At 43.0% G+C, this 19,813-nt stretch overlaps 1 protein-coding gene across 1 annotated transcript in view; it reads left to right on the top strand.

Annotated features, from left to right (window-relative positions):
* The window catches only part of abca3b (ATP-binding cassette, sub-family A (ABC1), member 3b), a 138,506-nt gene that overhangs the window by 36,728 nt on the left and 81,965 nt on the right, over positions 1-19,813 (top strand). Inside the window, 3 exon segments of the mRNA XM_060901407.1 lie at positions 5,404-5,663; positions 5,778-5,894; positions 6,189-6,309. Of these exon segments, the coding sequence (XP_060757390.1) occupies positions 5,404-5,663; positions 5,778-5,894; positions 6,189-6,309 (498 nt within the window).

The following is a 19,813-nucleotide window of genomic DNA, read 5'->3' as shown; positions in this document are numbered from 1 at the left end:
AGAACATGCAAACTCCACACAGAAAGGCCCTCGGTGGCCGCTGGGCTCGAACCCAGAACCTTCTTGCTGTGAGGTGACAGTGCTAACCACTACACCACCTTGCCACCCTCATCCGTCTGTCTGTCTGTCTGTCTGTCTGTCTGTCTGTCTGTCTGTCTATCTATCTATCTATTAAAAACTCCTCCCCTCCAAATTAAAATTTTCTTTGTATTTCAGCTTTTGTTTGTTTTTATTCACTGAGAAAAGCAACCTTTTTAGATGTCAAGAATCACGCTGCTATGACAACCGGATTGTTTACTAGTATCTGTGTCAGTACTTTGTATGCGTTATCTAGCTGAGTGAGATTTAAATTTCATAAAAGTCAAGTCTAGGCGGCACGGTGGTGTAGTGGTTAGCGCTGTCGCCTCACAGCAAGAAGGTCCGGGTTCGAGCCCCGTGGCCTGGAGAAGTTTAAAGCAGGGTTAGGTTATAAAAAAAATATCCCAAGCTCTGAACATCTCAAGAAGCACCGTTCAATCAATCATTCAAAAATGGAAAAAGTATGGCACAACTGCAAACCTACCAAGACATGGCCATCCACCTAAACTGACAGAGCGAGCAAGGAGAACACTGGTCAGAGAAGCAGCCAAGAGGCCCATGATCACTCTGGAGGAGCTGCAGAAATCCACAGGTCAGGTGGGAGAATCTGTGCACAGGACAACTATAAGTCGTACACTCCACAAATCTGACCTTTTTGGAAGAGTGGCAAGAAGAAAGCCATTGTTGAAAGACAGGCATAAGAAATGTAGGGGACACAGCAAACATGTGGAAGAAGGTGCTTTGGTCAGATGAGACCAAAGTTGAACTTTTTGGCCTAAATGCAAAGCGCTATGTGTGGCGGAAAACTAACACTGCTCATCACTCTGCACACACCATCCCCACTGTGAAACATGGTGGTAGCAGCATCATGCTATGGGGATGCTTTTCTTCAGCAGAGACAGGGAAGCTGGTCAGAGTTGATGGGAAGATGGATGGAGCTAAATACAGGGCAATCCTAGAAGAAAACCAGTTGGAGGCTGCAAAAGACTTGAGACTGGGAAGGAGATTCACCTTCCAGCAAGACAATGACCCTAAACATACAGCCAGAGCTACAATGGAATGGTTTAGATCAAAGAATATTCATGTGTTAGAATGGCTCAGTCAAAGTCCAGACCTAAATCCCATTGAGCATCTGTGGCAAGACTTGAAAATTGCTGTTCACAGACGCTCTCCATCCAATCTGGCTGAGCTTGAGCTATTTTGCAAAGAAGAATGGGCAAAAATTTCAGTGTCTAGATGTGCAAAGCTGGTAGAGACATACCACAAAAGACTTGCAGCTGTAATTGCAGCAAAAGGTGGCTCTACAAAGTATTGATGCAGGGGGGCTGAATACTAATGCACATCTCATTTTTCAGATTTTTATTTGTTTAAAAATTTGAAGACCATTTATCATTTTCATTTCACTTCACAATTATGTGCTACTCTGTGTTTATCACATAAAATCTCAATAAAAAAAACTTTTAAGTTCGTGGTTGTAAGGTGGAAAAATGTGAAAAATTTCAAGGGGTATGAATACTTTTGCAAGGTACTGTATTAATAATAAAGATGTTCCTGTGTGTCATGTTGAAGAGGACATCACTGCAGTTTTATGCGGCATCGCTACAATGACCAGCTGTAGTGGAAAAACAACTGCTGAAGCCAAAAGTGAGTCAAGTCGGTACCATGCAGTGGAAAAGGGCCATTTGTCTTGATATACTGACTGGTTCATTTACCTGAGCAACCAAGCTACAGGCTGTAATGTTAACAGCACTTGAGGTGATGTGAGATCACTCCACAGATAATTGTGTGTTCTTATTTGGGAAGTTAACTGGATCTTAGACAGGGCATTTTATATTGATTATAACACTGGCTTTAGGTCTAATGCAGTTACAATCGGAGTTCTTAACTTGACATCAACATCCCTTCAAGTTCTAAGTGAGAGCTTTAGAAACACGGCTTTGCTAATTGTTACTGACCTTTACCCATTTCCTTTATTACTGGAGGAAAATCTTTTGAGTGGTTGATGGGTATGTATGCATGCATGCATGCATGCATGCATTACAGTAACACTATTTGAAGGGTACCTCCATAGTGCCTTTATATTACAACCATAAGTGCTGCACAAGTATTTAAAGCAATGCTGGAGAATTTATGAAAGGCTTATGTCAAAACATGGATGATATTGGAGGTTTTATGTAACTTTGTCTTTACATGGAATTATCATTATGAGCTGATTGAGATACTGTTACTATGTATTTTTAAAAATCCATATCTTAAAAATATGCAGCAGCCCAGTGTCTAAATTTGTCAACTCCTAATTATAATCGCGTAAAAAATGAAGTTGCATAAAATCTCCAATAGTATGTGCCTTGATATTGCTTTGACATAAGCCTTTCGTAAATTTGCCAGCATTGCTTTATAAAATATTTATGCAGTACTTATGAATGTGTTATGAAGGCACTTTGTAGGCAGCCCTCAAATAATACGTTTTTCAAAATATTTTTATACACTGTAATTACTTGTTTTATTAAGCCATCAAACCGTGCATTTTTATTCTATAGGAAATATTACCAAAATGTAGGTAACCTTTTCAATGCAGTGCAAAAGCCTGATAATTAAAACATGAAACTAATTATGAAAATAAAGATGAAAAAGCTTTTCATGTGAAAAACTTTTGAAGATAGCATTAGAACATGGTGTGTAATACAAGGAAGCATTTTTTTAGAAGGTCTGTGAGTGTGTTAGATGTATAAGAGAATTTATAAAGTAGTTTTGTAATTTGAAGGTCTGTTAAACTCTAGGAGAAGTGGTTATATGAATCCCATCTGTGCCTGCTCCCACAAGATGTTCTTGAATATTCACGCCAGTTTCTGAGTGTGTTTCTGTATCAGTCTGCCTGCAACTTTTTTCTAAAAAACTATGCTGGTCTGAGATATATATATATATATATATATATATATATATATATATATATATATATATATATATATATATATATACAATTTTTCAAAATATAAATCCAAAGAGTAATTTAATGCTTCTTTCATTTAATTCTTCTTTTATGTAATTTACTACCTGTTTATTCTTTTATTTTATTCTTTTAATTGAATACTTCTTTAAGGAGTAATTTTATGCATATTTTGCTTCTTTTTTAATATTTCTTTCCTTTCAGTGAACATGTGAAAAAGATCAGTGTATCACATTTAGGCTACTGCCTGATGATATAACATGTCCAAACTTGACATTTATTTATTTATTTATTTGAGAACAAGCCACTTTGTGAGGCTACAGGATACTAATTTGCCTCCAGTTGCCAATTCAGTATTTTTCAAATACTAAAATTCTGTTTTAACATTTGATACAGTGGTGCTTGAAAGTTTGTGAACCCTTTGGAATTTTCTATATTTCTGCATAAATATGGCCTAAAACATCATCAGATTTTCACACAAGTCCTAAACGTAGATAAAGAGAACCCAGTTAAACAAATGAGACAAAAATATTATACTTGGTCATTTATTTATTGAGGAAAATGATCCAATATTACATATCTGTGAGTGGCAAAAGTATGTGAACCTTTGCTTTCAGTATCTGGTGTGACCCCCTTGTGCAGCAATAACTGCAACTAAACGTTTCCGGTAACTGTTGATCAGTCCTGCACACTGGCTTGGAGGAATTTTAGCCCATTCCTCCGTACAGAACAGCTTCAACTCTGGGATGTTGGTGGGTTTCCTCACATGAACTGCTCGCTTCAGGTCCTTCCACAACATTTCGATTGGATTAAGGTCAGGACTTTGACTTGGCCATTCCAAAACATTAACTTTTATTCTTCTTTAACCATTCTTTGGTAGAACGACTTGTGTGCTTAGGGTTGTCGTCTTGCTGCATGACCCACCTTCTCTTGAGATTCAGTTCATAGACAGATGTCCTGACATTTTCCTTTAGAATTTGCTGGTATAATTCAGAATTCATTGTTCCATCAATGATGGCAAGCCGTCCTGGCCCAGATGCAGCAAAGTAGGCCCAAACCATGATACTACCACCACCATGTTTCACAGATGGGATAAGGTTCTTATGCTGGAATGCAGTGCTTTCCTTTCTCCAAACATAACACTTCTCATTTAAACCAAAAAGTTCTATTTTGGTCTCATCCGTCCACAAAACATTTTTCCAGTAGCCTTCTGGCTTATCCACATGATCTTTAGCAAACTGCAGATGAGCAGCAATGTTCTTTTTGGAGAACAATGGCTTTCTCCTTGCAACCCTGCCATGCACACCATTGTTGTTCAGTGTTCTCCTGATGGTGGACTCATGAACATTAACATTAGCCAATGTGAGAGAGGCCTTCAGTTGCTTAGAAGTTACCCTGGGGTCCTTTGTGACTTCGCCGACTATTACACGCCTTGCTCTTGGAGTGATCTTTGTCGGTCGACCAATCCTGGGGAGGGTAACAATGGTCTTGAATTTCCTCCATTTGTACACAGTCTGTCTGACTGTGGATTGGTGGAGTCCAAACTCTTTAGAGATGGTTTTGTAACCTTTTCCAGCCTGATGAGCATCAACAACGCTTTTTCTGAGGTTCTCAGAAATCTCCTTTGTTCGTGCCATGATACACTTCCACAAACATGTGTTGTGAAGATCAGACTTTGATAGATCCCTGTTCTTTAAATAAAACAGGGTGCCCATTCACACCTGATTGTCATCCCATTGATTGAAAACACCTGACTCTAATTTCACCTTCAAATTAACTGCTAAACCTAGAGGTTCACATACTTTTTCCACTCACAGATATGTAATATTGGATCATTTTCCTCAATAAATAAATGACCAAGTATAATATTTTTGTCTCATTTGTTTAACTGGGTTCTCTTTATCTACTTTTAGGACTTGTGTAAAAATCTGATGATGTTTTAGGTCATATTTATGCAGAAATATAGAAAATTCTAAAGGGATCACAAACTTTCAAGCACCACTGTATGTTGTCTTTGTACTATTTTCAATGAAAGATAGTGTTTTCATGATTTGCAAATCATCACATTCTGTATTTGTTCACATTTTACACAGCATTCCAACTTTTTTGGAATTGTATTTATTTAACAACTCCATTTCACTTGTTCTGGGACACACATTTGTCAGTGTCTAGCAGCATAAAGCTGCTGAAAATTGTACTGGTTGACATGGAACCCTGATAGACAGGGATGTTTTGGGGATGTAGCTGAGAATGTGTAAGCATAGGTCATAAGAGTATGCTTCTACTTAATGATGCATCAAGTATTAACCAGGCCTTCATAAAGACCAAAACAGGGGATGGATTAACAAATACAATGTTTTACTGTCATACGTAAAAAGGCTATTACCGTGAGGGTTTCCTGATGATTCAGCATGCTGTGGATCAAGCCATCATGAAGGCCTACAACAGGACAGCGGCGACTGCCCTCTTCATGCAGACACAGGTCGTGCTGTCACGTTTCCCTTACCCGGCTTTCATCTATGACGTCTTCATCCTGGCGATCCAGAACCAGCTGCCCCTCCTGTTGGTGCTCAGTTTCACCTACACGTCCCTCAACATTGTCCGAGCCATCGTGCAGGAGAAGGAAAGGAAACTCAAGGTGTGTTTGTGGAACGGGTGGAGAAGATGCATGAGCGTGTCATTTATTTGGTATGATTGTGCTACATTGTGAACTTTCTGAATGAGACAAGGATTTTTAAAATGTATTTCCCAGGAATACATGAGAATGATGGGTCTGAGCAACTGGCTGCACTGGAGTGCCTGGTTCCTCATGTTCTTCATTTTTCTCTCCATTTCCATCTTCTTTGTCACCTTGCTCTGCTGTATCCAGGTGAGTTTTACTTGCCTTCACTGGCTTCATTATGTTGTATAACCAGTGTTGGGTTCACCTTTCAGTTATGAATAAAGTTTGTCTAGCTCCAATTTTTGTGCCAATCATAAGAAATGACAGTTCAGTAACACACTCAGTTCTTCCTTGTAGGGTAGTTTTCTAGAATGTAACATGAAGTTATGATACATTGAAACAAATATTAGAAATGGAGAAACAGTAAAGCATTGGATTTGGACATTTCTGTGTCAGGTGGTTTGGGTTTGTAAAGCATGTCTTGTGTTCTTGATGTTAAAGGTGAGTCCAAATGGCGCAGTGCTGACCTATAGTGACCCTACACTAGTCTTCGTCTTTCTCCTTGTATTTGCTGTGGCTACTATCAGCTTCTGTTTCATGATCAGCTCCTTCTTCTCCAGAGGTAATGTCTTCAGACCCCTTTTTTTTGTTTGTTTGTTTTTTTAAAGAGAATATGTGGTCCAGTGTGTGTGAAATCTCTTCCATAATCTGAACACAGTAAGCTTGACACAATCAGCTACTTCCAGTCAATGTTTTTCTATCGGTATAGATGCTTTGTCTCAGATTCAAGTTCATCAGTTCAGCCATGCTAACTTTTCTTCATCTTAAATCTGCCTTCTATTTACTTACTTACTTACTTACTTACTTACTTACTTACAGTGGGGAAAATAAGTATTTGATACACTGCCGATTTTGCAAGTTTTCCCACTTACAAAGAATGGAGAGGTCTGTAATTTTTATCGTAGGGACACTTCAACTGTGAGAGACAGAATCTTAAAAAAAATCCAAAAAATCACATGATTTTTAAATATTTACATTTTATTGCATGAAATAAGTATTTGATCACCTACCAACCAGCAAGAATTCTGGGTCTCACAGATCTGTTAGTTTTTCTTTAAGAAGCCCTCCTATTCTCCACTCATTACCTGTGGGTGGCACGGTGGTGTAGTGGTTAGCACAGTCACCTCACAGCAAGAAGGTTCCGGGTTCAAACCAGCGAGAACCTTTCTGTGTGGAGTTTGTATGTTCTCCCCGTGTCTGCGTGGATTTCCTCCGGGTGCTCCGTTTTCCCCCACAATCCAAAGACATGCAGTTAGGTTGACGTGGGGTGGCCTTGGGCTGAGGTGCCTTTGAGCAAGGTACCTGATCCATGACTGCTCCCCGGGCGCTCTGGTGTGGCTGCCCACTGCTCTGGGTGTGTTTGCGCGTGTGTTCACTGCTTCAGATGGGTTAAATGCAGAGGATGAAGTGTGCATGTGACAAATAAAGGTTTCCTCTTCTATTAATTGCACCTGTTTGAACTCGTTACCTGTATAAAAGACACCTGTCCACACACTCAATCAATCAGACTCCAACCTCTCCACCATGGGCAAGACCAAAGAGCTGTCTAAGGACACCAGGGACTAAATTGTAGACCTGCACAAGGCTGGGATGGGCTACAGGACAATAGGCAAACAGTTTGGTGAGAAGGCAACAACTGTTGGCACAATTATTAGAAAATGGAAGAAACTCAAGATGACTGTCAATCTCCCTCGGTCTGGGGCTCCATACAAGGTCTCGCCTCGTGGGGTATCAATGATCATGAGAAAGGTGAGGGATCAGCCCAGAACTACATGGGAGGACCTGGTCAATGACCTGAAGAGAGCTGGGACCACTGTCTCAAAGATTACCATTAGTAACACACTACGCTGTCATGGATTAAAATCCTGCAGCGTGCTCAAGGTCCCCCTGCTCAAGCCTGCACATGTCCAGGCCCGTCTGAAGTTTGCCAGTGACCATCTGGATGATCCAGAGGAGGCATGGGAGAAGGCCATGTGGTCAGATGAGACCAAAATAGAGCTTTTTGGTATAAACTCCACTCGCCGTGTTTGGAGGAAGAAGAAGGATGAGTACAACCCCAAGAACACCATCCCAATCGTGAAGCATGGGGGTGGAAACATCATACTTTGGGGGTGCTTTTCTGCAAAGGGGACAGGACGACTGCATCGTATTGAGGGGAGGATGGATGGGACCATGTATCGCGAGATTTTGGGCAACAACCTCCTTCCTCATTAAGAGCATTGAAGATGGGTTATGACTGGGTCTTCCAGCATGACAATGACCCGAAACACACAGCCAGGGCAACTAAGGAGTGGCTCCGTAAGAAGCATTTCAAGGTCCTGGAGTGGCCTAGCCAGTCTCCAGACCTGAATCCAATAGGAAATCTTTGGAGGGAGCTTATGGAATCAATTTTGTGCCAAAATGTTCATATAATACTTTTGAAATATCACACAAAAACGACAAATCAAAATACAAAAAAACAAAAAAAAGTCAATTTTTTTAGACTGGCAAACAAATTATTCATGTAATCGTGCAAAATATCAGGCTATTACTCTTCAGAAACCTTTTATTTTTGTTTCGCGTCTTTCTCAGTTTTGTTTGACGTAATTTATTTTGGTTGCGATTCCAGCTTTCTCATTTGCGCTCCCTGACTTTTTGCGTGCAGTTTTGGCACAAACTTCACATGTGGGTGGGCTGTCCAGGAATGCATTCCCATTGGGTAACTTGTGTTTGACTGACAGCTACGCTCAGCCATTCCCTACTCGGATTCTGGCGGACTGTTTGACGAGTGACCGATCCATTGACGGTAAACAAGGATCGAGTGGACTTCAGTGGTGACTATGATACTGAATTAATTCAACAAAGTGTAAATTCAATATCATAGTCACCACTGAAGTCCACTCGATCCTTGTTTACCGTCAATGGATCGGTCACTCGTCAAACAGTCCGCCAAAATCCGAGTAGGAAATGGCCGCAACAGCCTCCGGGGGAATCGCTGAGCGTAGCTGTCAGTCAAACACAAGTTACCCAATGGGAATGCATTCCTGGACAGCCCACCCACACGTGAAGTTTGTGCCAAAACTGCAAGCAAAAAGTCAGGGAGCGCAAACGAGAAAGCTGGAATCGCAACCAAAATAAATTACGTCAAACAAAACTGAGAAAGACGCGGAACAAAAATAAAAGGTTTCTGAAGAGTAATAGATGATTTTGCACGATTACACGAATAATTTGTTTGCCAGTCTAAATAATTGAATTTTTTTTGTATTTTGATTTGTCGTTTTTGTGTGATATTTCAAAAGTATTGTATGAACATTTTGGCACAAAATTGATTCCATAGGAGCTGAAACTCCGTGTTGCCCAGTTACAGCCCCGAAACCTGAAAGATCTGGAGAAGATCTGTATGGAGGAGTGGGCCAAAATCCCTGCTGCAATGTGTGCAAACCTGGTCAAGAACTACAGGAAACTTCTGACCTCTGTAATTGTAAACAAAGGTTTCTGTACCAAATATTAAGTTCTGTTTTTCTATTGTATCAAGTACTTATTTCATGCAATAAAATGCAAATTAATTATTTAAAAATCATACAATGTGATTTTCTGGATTTTTTTTTTTTAGATTCTGTCTCTCACACTTGAAGTGTACCTACGATAAAAAATTACAGACCTCTTCATTCTTTGTAAGTGGGAAAACTTGCAAAATCGGCAGTGTATCAAATACTTATTTTCCCCACTATATTTATTTTAAGCTATAGTGTTCACAAGACCAGGTCAAGGTGATTGTTTCTAGCCAAGTGATTTATCCAGCAGTGAGTACTGATCAAATGGATACAACCAAAAGGGAATTTTGGAAGAAATTCCCTTTTAATTGAATAATTTGGCAAAGTTGAGGCTCTTTAAATGCCTGATGAAATCTGAACTGACTTATTATTGTGTATAACACTTCCTACTTCTTTCACAAGCAGGGTTTCTTTCTCCCAGATCTGCTAATACTTGCCAATACATTAATCAATTAAAAACACAGGAAATAGGAAACAAACACAAAACGATAGATAAGTAGGTCTCATACGACATTTAAGGCTCTGTCGCTCAGTGGTTAGAGTGCTGCTTAGCGCAGCAGTGGTTCAGTGTTTCAGGATTTTAGCTATTGATCAGAAGGTTTCCAATTGAAATCCCAGCATCACCAAGCTCCTGGAGCAAGGTCATTTAACCTCCTACTACTCACTTGTACCATGGCTCAATTGTAAGTCACTGGATACACTTGCATTAGATAAATGCACCAGCCAAATGAGCAAATGTAAGAGAACACAGGTTTCAGTATATGAGATGTATGATGCCCCATTCCCACTCACAGTGAAAACCATAAATTTTCTGTTATTATGCTGTAATGGTGTCCTGAGGGAACGGGAGCAAAACGGCAATGTTGAAATATGAATGTACCTACCCCCTGTCGATCTAGTAGCATTTGCAGAAATCTTTTGTTATGGCTCCAGTGGGAATCGGAACGGTCAGATTTAAGTGTTGTGACTGGTTGTAATGTTGCTGGCTCAGACATTAAACTGGATTAAAATGACCATTAAGCTGGATTAAAATGACCATTTATAAGAAAATTCGCAGGACCTTGTAGGACAGTGAAGATTTTTAAAGAGCTGAAAATGTGTGTGCATGATGCCCTACAATGGACTAGCATCCTGCCCATCACAACTCACGACAACATTGAATACACTGTGACCTGGATAAAGCAGTTACTGGGCATGAATGAATGAGTGAATGAACAAAAGTACAATCCAGCACTTAATGCTGCTCCAGATTTATTTCTGCTTGCTCTCACTGATGTGCCAAATTTTGCAACGTTTTGACCCATGATTGTTGTGTGCATATATGTCACTTAAATTATTCAATGTAATTACTGTATACTAAACCTTATAATTTCCAGAATACCATTATTGTACATTATGTTTGGTATACATGTAAAAACATCAAACACTATCACACATGTGTATTGAAGGTTTAATTAATATTGAACGTTGTAAATTAACATTTCCGACAAACAATAAACCCAGTGATTCTAGAGCTTGTGCATAAATGTGTGTTACAATTCTAATGCTCCTGTGATGTCCATGTCAAATAAAATGACAAATAATAAACTATTCAAAACACAAGCCATTCCAAGCAAATTGCACTCAAAAAGTGACTTGGTTTGCCATATAACAAGTAATAAAGCAGCATCAAACTGTGTTAACAGTGAAATATTGTCAGACTGTCTTCAGGGAAGGTTAGCATTAAGATTAATTATTAACTATTTACTATTAATTAACAAAACAAGAAAGAGAAATCAGCCGGCTCCCATTGTTCATGTAAAGGAACCAACTCATAAAGCCAACTCGTTCGTGACCGACACATTATTAGTTCTGTTGTGGTGGAAGCATCCTTTATTTGGATGGGGTTGTTTTCTCTTTGTAATAGACTCTCTATAACGAGGTATTTTGTATGTTGCTAAGGTGTTTGTCACTTTTTTTTTTTTGTCCTCTGTCAGTGATTGCCAAACCAATCCTCAGAGCCAGATGATCCACATTTTTGTCTGTCCTTGTGTAGTGTAAGTTGGCATAGAGAAAAATGTGGATTGTCTTGCCCTAAGGACTGGTTTGAGCACTGTTGCATGAAGAATTCATTGGGGCTCTATCAGGTTACAACTGGTTGTTTGGGTTTCTGGGAATGGAGATGTGTGAAGGGAAGGAGTTTAGCAAGGCTGGTACGCCACTGTTAGGGTTTTGCTGGGATTCGAACCTGGTTCGCTGGTGTGATAATCCAGCAAACCCCCACTAGGCCACCAGGGGGATGACTCAAGTGCAGAGGCATGAGGCGAAAGTAGAGTATCAAAAACAGTTTATTTACATTATATACACTATTTACAATCCAGGGCAAAAACAAAAAGTATAATCCAGAGGTTCTGGGGCAAAAAACAAAAAGTATAATCCAAAATGCAAAACACTCAGAAGATCAATCAAAAAAAGAAAATCCAAAAGTTCAAAGACCAAATAAGAAAAAGGCAAAAATGTAAACGCTCAGAAGATACCAAAGGTTAAGTGAAAAATCCAACAAGAAAACAAAAGGCCAAAACCACAAGGGCAAAAGCAAGGACATGGGACAGAGGTTCTAACGAAAAGCATAGACTCCGTGACAAGGGAACAAACAGAGGGGTATTTATACACAAACTAATTAAGGAACAGGGCGGGGCAGGAAACAGGCAATCAAGACAAACACAGTGGCGGCCTCTAGAGGCCAAAACAAACATGACAAGATAAACATAACAGCGGCCTCTAGAGGCCAAAACAGTCCCAGTCCTAACGGGACCCCCCCCTCTCTAGGAGCGTCTCCTGACGTTCCCAGGGCGATCCAGATGGGCCGAATGGAAGTCCCTACAAAGTCCTTTATCTAAAATGTCCCGGGCAGGGACCCAACAGCATTCCTCAGGGCCATAGCCCTCCCAGTCTACTAGATATTGAAGGCCCCCGCGGACCCGGCAGGAGTCCAGCAGGCGGCGCATGGTGAAAACAGTCTGACCCTGGAAGATGCGGGGGGGCGGGGGATTCCTAGGGGCAGGGGCATACGTGGATGTCAGTACGGGCCGCAACAGGGAAACATGGAATGTGGGGTTGATCCTTAGAGTCTGGGGCAACTGGAGCTGGTAGGCGACAGGGTTCACCCTGCGCACCACCTTGAAGGGGCCAATGTAGCGAGGAGCAAGTTTGCGGTTCTCCACCCGCAGCGGAAGGTCCTTGGCGGACAGCCAAACCCACTGCCCAGGGCGGAAAACATGGGCAGGCCTTCTAAGGCTTCTTTGGCCTGAATCTGGTTGGTTCTGGAAGTCTGAATGAGAGTCCTCCTGACCTTGTTCCAGGTCTTGCGACACCGTCTGACGTACTGGTTGACCGAGGGCACCCCAGCGTCCTCCTCTTGTTCTGGAAACAAAGGTGGCTGGAACCCGAATTGGCACTGGAACGGCGACAACCTGGTGGCCGATGACTGCAGGGTGTTGTGGGCGTACTCCGCCCATGGCAGCCAGGTGCTCCATGATGTCGGGTTATCCTTCTCCAGGCTTCGCAGGGTGGTTTCCAGGTCCTGGTTGAGCCTCTCTGTCTGACCATTGGACTGGGGATGGAACCCAGAGAAGAGGCTGGCAGTGGCCCCGATGAGCTTGCAGAACCCGTGCCATACTCGGGAGGAGAACTGGAGCCCCCGGTCTGAAACGATATCCTGTGGGAGACCAAAGACTCGGAAGACGTGATTGAATATTAGTTTAGCTGTTTCAAGGGCAGAAGGGAGCTTGCACAGTGGTATAAAGCGGCAGGCCTTGGAGAATCTGTCAACTATGACCAAAATGACAGTGTTACCTTGTGACTCAGGGAGACCCGTGATGAAGTCGACTGCCACGTGGGACCAGGGATGCCGGGGAATGGTCAGAGGATGCAGGAGGCCCTGGGGGATGCTGTCATGGGTTCTTGCTTCTGGTGCATACCTCACAGGACAGGACCAATGACCTTACTTCCTTCTCCATGCTCGGCCACCAGAAACGTCTTTTCAGGAAGTCCAGGGTCCTCCGAGCTCCCGGGTGGGCGGTGAGAGGGGAGGAGTGACCCCACTGGAGAACCTTGGCCCGGGCTTGTCGAGGGATGTACAAGAGGCCTGGTGGCCCCGTCCCAGGACCGGGGTCCTGGCGTTGAGCTCGTCGGACGGCCTCCTCGACACCCCAGCAGACAGGGGCCACAATCTGGGACACAGGGATAATAGGTCCAACCTCACTCTCTTTGTTGGTGGCAGAGAACAGCCTGGAAAGCGCGTCAGATTTGGTGTTCTTAGAGCCGGGGCAGTACGATAGGGTGAAGTCGAATCGACTGAAAAACAAGGCCCACCTAGCCTGTTGTGGGTTCAGTCTCTTCGCTTCCTGGAGGTACTCCAGGTTCTTATGGTCCGTCCACACCAGGAATGGATGTTGCGCTCCCTCCAGCCAGTGCCTCCATTCCTCAAGGGCCAGTTTGACCACTAGTAGTTCTCGATCCCCCACATCATACCGGGACTCCGTAGGGCTCAGGCAGTGGGAGAAGTATGCGCAGGGGTGCAGCTTCCCTTCCGAGCGTTGAGAGAGCACGGTGCTGACACCATTGTCCGAGGCGTCCACCTCCACGATGAATGGTTGGGAAGTGTCCGGGAGAACCAGAATGGGTGCCGAGCAAAAGCGGTGCTTAAGGTCCTTGAAGCCTTTTCCGCCTGAGGGGACCAGACATAAGATCCACCGGTACTTTTGGTGAGATCCGATATGGGTGCAGCTACGGAACTGAAGTTCCTGACAAATTTGTGATAGAAGTTTGTGAATCCTAAGAACTGCTGGACCTCTTTAATGGACTTGGGAGTTGGCCAGTCCCGGACAGCCAGGGTCTTGGCTGGATCCATCTGGAGTTGGCCTGTCCGTACAATAAAACCCAGAAAGGAGACCTCGGGAACATGAAACTCGCATTTCTGGGCTTTGGCAAACAGATTATTCTGTAGAAGTCTCTGGAGGACTTGGCGGACATGGTGGCGGTGCTCCTGTAAGGTCTTAGAAAATATCAGGATGTCGTCGAGGTAGACGAAAACATATTGATTGATCATATCCCTCAAGATGTCGTTGATAAGGGCCTGAAAAACAGCTGGTGCATTGGTGAGTCCGAAGGGCATCACCTGGTACTCGTAGTGCCCTGACGGGGTGTTAAAGGCGGTCTTCCACTTGTCTCCCTGTCGGATACGGACGAGGTGGTATGCGTCCCGTAAGTCCAACTTGGTGAAGACAGTGGCGGCTTGGAGTAGATCGAACGCTGTGGACATCAGCGGAAGGGAATAGCGGTTGCGTGCAGTGATCTTGTTCAGGCCCCTGTAATCAATACATGGCCGGAGCCCCCCATCCTTCTTGCCGACAAAGAAGAAGCCGGCACCAGTGGGTGAGATGGAGGGTCGAATGAACCCAGAGGCCAAGGCGTCCTTGATGTACTCCTCCATGGCCTTGCGTTCTGGCTGAGAGAGGGAGAACAGTCGGCCCCGAGGAGGAGTAGTCCCAGGGAGCAAGTCGATGGCACAGTCGTAGGCGCGGTGCGGAGGAAGAACGGCGGCCCTGCTCTTGCTGAAAACTTCCTTGAGATAACTCTGTGAGATCAGGAGGCTCGGCAGGAGACACAGGAGAGCTGGAGAGCAGACAAGAGGCATGGCATGTAGGACCCCATTCCACAATCTGACTTGTTACCCAGTCTATACGAGGGTTGTGGCGAGTAAGCCAAGGAAGGCCTAGAATAACTGGGAACTCAGGTGAATGAATAAGGTGCAGGGATATTTCTTCTTTGTGACCTTGAGACTGAAGAAAAACTGGAGAAGTTACTTGGGTGACTCTTCCGTCACCTAAGGCTTGGCCATCCAGGGCAGACACAGACAGTGGGACTTCAAGAGGCGCAGTCGGGACATTGATACTTTGGGCGAAGTGGATATCCATAAAGTTTCCAGCCGCGCCTGAGTCTAACAAGGCCTGGCAAGAGTGGACGGACTCACCCCAGGAGATGGAAACCGGGATGTATATTCCTTGGCCAGGAAGTCCGGGAGAGAGGGTAGGCCCCGTCACAACCCTCCCTCGGCTGGACGGGGCGGTCCTTTTCCCGAGAGCTCGGGACATGATGCTCGGAAGTGACCAGGCTTGCCACAGTAGAGGCAGCACTTGTCCCTCCTTCTGCGCTCCCTCTCGGCTGTGGAAAGACGAGTCCGACCAACCTGCATGGACTCTGGACAGTCACTGGAAGAGGTGGACGGACTCCAGGTTGAGGCAGGGAGGCCGGGGAGGCTCAGGACTTGGCGGCGCTCTCCAATCCTGTTGTCAAGACGAATGGCATGAGAAATCAGTGTTTCGAGGTCACTTGGGCATCCAATAGAGACCAGACCGTCTTTGATGAGGTCAGACAGACCGTGGTGAAAGGCTGAAACCAGGACAGTCTCGTTCCATCCACTTACTGCTGCGAGCATCCGGAACGAGATGGCATAGTCTGCGACGCTTCCTCCTTGCCGGATGGACATGAGCTTTCTGGCTGCGTCTTTACTGATGTCTGCTTGATCGAAGACACGAAGAATCTCCTCCGTAAACAGCTGGAAATCAGAGCACTCGGGTCCCTATCTCTGCCAGATGGCTGTTGCCCAAGCTTGTGCCTTACCAGCTAACAAGGTTATCACAAAGGCAATCTTGCGGCGATCCGTAGTGTAGGTGGTAGGCTGGAGCTCAAAGGTGAGTAGGCACTGGGTAAGGAACTCCCGACACTCACCGTGCTTGCCGTCATACCTCTGTGGTGCAGGAAGGCTGGGTTCGCGAGGTGAAGGAGGCAGCATGACAGGAGGCGCTGGAGCAGGAGCAGATGGTGGAGCAGGAGCAGAATCAGGCGCAGGAGATGGGGTCAGAGAAGTCAGCTGTGCCAGGGTTTTCCCAATTTGCTGAAGCAATACCTCGTGGCGAGCAAGGGTCTCACGTTGGCTTGTAAGAGTCCATCCATGGTGGATCCGAAGCATGTTAACGCGGCCATCATTCCCTGATGGTTAGCCGGGTAGACAGTTGAAGAAGCCTCTGCTGAGTCGGTCATGACGGAGTCTTTCTGTTAGGGTTTTGCTGGGATTCGAACCTGGTTCGCTGGTGTGATAATCCAGCAAACCCCCACTAGGCCACCAGGGTGATGACTCAAGTGCAGAGGCGTGAGGCGAAAGTAGAGTATCAAAAACAGTTTATTTACACTATATACACTATTTACAATCCAGGGCAAAAACAAAAAGTATAATCCAGAGGTTCTGGGGCAAAAAACAAAAAGTATAATCCAAAATGCAAAACACTCAGAAGATCGATCAAAAAAAGAAAATCCAAAAGTTCAAAGACCAAATAAGAAAAAGGCAAAAATGTAAACGCTCAGAAGATACCAAAGGTTAAGTGAAAAATCCAACAAGAAAACAAAAGGGCAAAAGCAAGGACACGGGACAGAGGTTCTAACGAAAAGCATTACAGCACAAAGACTCCGTGACAAGGGAACAAACAGAGGGGTATTTATACACAAACTAATTAAGGAACAGGGCGGGGCAGGAAACAGGCAATCAAGAGAAACACATTGGCGGCCTCTAGAGGCCAAAACAAACATGACAAGATAAACATAACAGCGGCCTCTAGAGGCCAAAACAGTCCCAGTCCTAACAGCCATGGCTTATTCAAAAATGCTACAGTTTCTAACAGTGTAAGCTAGTAACAATATTTGAATTAAATTGTTTTAAATTGAATTAAATGTTTGTATCTGTTGATGGCCAAATTTAGCATTAAAGAGCGACAACCTTTTGATTTCATAAAATCTGTGAAATTTAGTTCCCTCTGAAATTTGGTCACTGTGATTGTATGTTTATTTCTGTATTATCTCGCAAAATATCAGACTATTCTGTTGCTGGGAAGTTATTTAATTTGAGGGGATTCCCTAGCAAATAATGTACATGAAATCGCTCACTTCGTGCAGTCGAGCAGACAGAGTAAGTCCGTGTACGCATGCGCAGGTTTACCTGCTGCTGCTTCTTCTCCTTCTTGTGGGTGTTATGGCAGCTGGTATCCACAGCATTGCATTACTGCCATCTACAGGTTTACCTTGACCGTGCACTGACAGTTACATCATTCTGTCGCTAAATGAACAGCTGATCACACCGAGGTGCTTGCTGACTGCCAATATTTATTATTAGTTTGGCCCTGCGTTTCCTTTCCTTTGCAACATAACATCTTTTGTTCTCACTTTCTGTTACTGTAGTCGGTCATTCATGTTTCATTCACACACTCACGTCCTCCATTTTTCTCTCCTGTTTCAAATTTGTATCCCACAATGCCTTGCGTGAACAGGGAAAGCTCGCCACATGATGCATGACATAGTATCTTGAATTGGGTCATGTTGAAGCAGGAAAAAATAGCGAAGAATTTAGGGCCATGTTGGCCCTAAATGAAATTTAATTCATTAATTGTTCTATTTAAAAAAACTCATAAAATTGGAAGTCTGAATCAAATTCAGTAGCTTTCGGTCCACTAAACTAAAATAATTGGGTGTCGGGGAAAATTCTTTTTATGACCTACAGTTGAAAAATCTGAAAGGCAGTCTTTAAATTACCCGACACCCCCCCCCACACACACACACACACATGCATGCACACTTCAAAAAAGAGATGTTATTTATTTATTTATTTATTTATTTATTTATTTATTTTTAATACAGGCTTCACATCGTTTAATACTAAATTTTGCTAATAATAGATGAAAAATAATGGGTATGAGCTAGCACAACTGGCTAGTTACCTTGTGAGCAGGTAATGTATTTTAATGCTATTGTTTGTATTCCTATGTACGCAAAAACGAAACAAAGATTTGAATGTTCATTGAATTCTTAATATCCATCCATCCATCCATCCATTGTCTTTTGACTGTGGGAGGAAACAAAGCATGGCAATGAGCAACCTAAATACTTTTTTAAAATTTATATCTCAAAACTGACTTATTGAATCTGCGTTTTGTGAACATTCTTAAAAATTGAATATAAATAATGATTTTTTTTTTACACTGAATCTCTGAACACTGGAAAAAATACTTTGAAATGTCAAGGAGCATAATTCAAAACATCCCTAAAGCTGTGTGGTTTTCAATGTAATATATTTCAATGCTATTAATTCAGTGGTATTTTCATTCATTATTAATAATCTGGTGACTTTTAACATTAAAATTCTGGTCTCTTTCTTGCTTTCATGCATCCCACTTTTTCTTTCAATTATTATTATTATTATTTTTTTTTTAAAGAAAAAAAATTTGCTGCTTAGTTAAGGAGTTACTGCTTCCGAAATGAATCACTTCTGTGTTGTGTGAAGCTTATATGAATGATATTTGTATAATGTAAAACACGACTGTCGAGTTCAAGCAGGGAAGAGCACTTTCTTTTCCTCCTGTGTGTGGAGGAGTGAAGCACTCCCCATCTCCTCCCACAGCCAGAGAACAGGCTGCAAACGGGACTTAATAAATATCTGTGCTGTCTCAGTTCTCCCTGCTCTAACCCTGATATGAAAATAACCCAGAGAGCAATTTTTTTCCTGTAGCACAAGGCCTCCATCATTTTGTTCTTTTCTCTTGTTAAACCCCCCCGGCTCTGTTACATGGCTGCAGCAAACAGAAAGGAGTGTGTGCACATTGTGGTTTGCAGGATGTAGAGCTTTATACAACCCCAAATCAGAAAATGTTGGGATGTTATGCTGAAATTAAAACTGAAAACAGTAATTAGTAAATAATCTTTGACCTATATTGCATTCTAAACAACACAACAGCACATTATTTGATATTTTACCTCATGAATTGCGTTTCCCCCCCAAATAAACACCTTTTTATTTCAATTCTGATTCTTGCAACACATTTCAAAAACGTTGGGACTAGACCCCGAAGCCGTTTGTTTTCAGGATAATGGCTGGCTGATGAAATTATTGGCTGGCTAGCTGACTCAGCCAAAACCTTAATGGCTGCTGCAGCCACCAAAATGTTTATGGCTACAAATGGCTGATACTGGACGTCACTGTGTGGCATATATCCGGGCGAACGGATCAAACAAATGGGGGGAATAAATAGCAAATTACCACAGGTCCCCTGGTCTCTTACTTCATTGTAAATATAAATCTAGCAAGATTGTAGTTCAATGCTAATAATAAGCTAATCTGGATTGTTCGAGGAAGGCATCTAGCTATCTACTCTCACTAGCAATGACCAGTGAAGGACTGGCAGCTATCTTACTATGATGAAAGTAGAGTGGTGGAGTACTTTTTTTTTTTATCAATCTCGAAGTATGTGAAACAAACAAACAAACAAACAAACAAAAAAAATACCTTTACACTTTCCCTCAGCAGCGGCAAAGAATGCAGCCATCTCGTCGATATCGGAGTCGATTGATGCTCTGGGTGGGTTCCCCAGTGTATCGTGGTAACGGTGTGAGGGGCGGGAAGCCAGACAGGTAGTCACAACGGCAAGCTTGTGGTGGCTCTCTGTGCTG

The sequence above is a fragment of the Neoarius graeffei genome, chromosome 20, assembly GCF_027579695.1.
Source record: "Neoarius graeffei isolate fNeoGra1 chromosome 20, fNeoGra1.pri, whole genome shotgun sequence".
NCBI classification, from domain to species: domain Eukaryota; kingdom Metazoa; phylum Chordata; class Actinopteri; order Siluriformes; family Ariidae; genus Neoarius; species Neoarius graeffei.
This window is presented reverse-complemented; position numbering and strand designations above follow the sequence as displayed.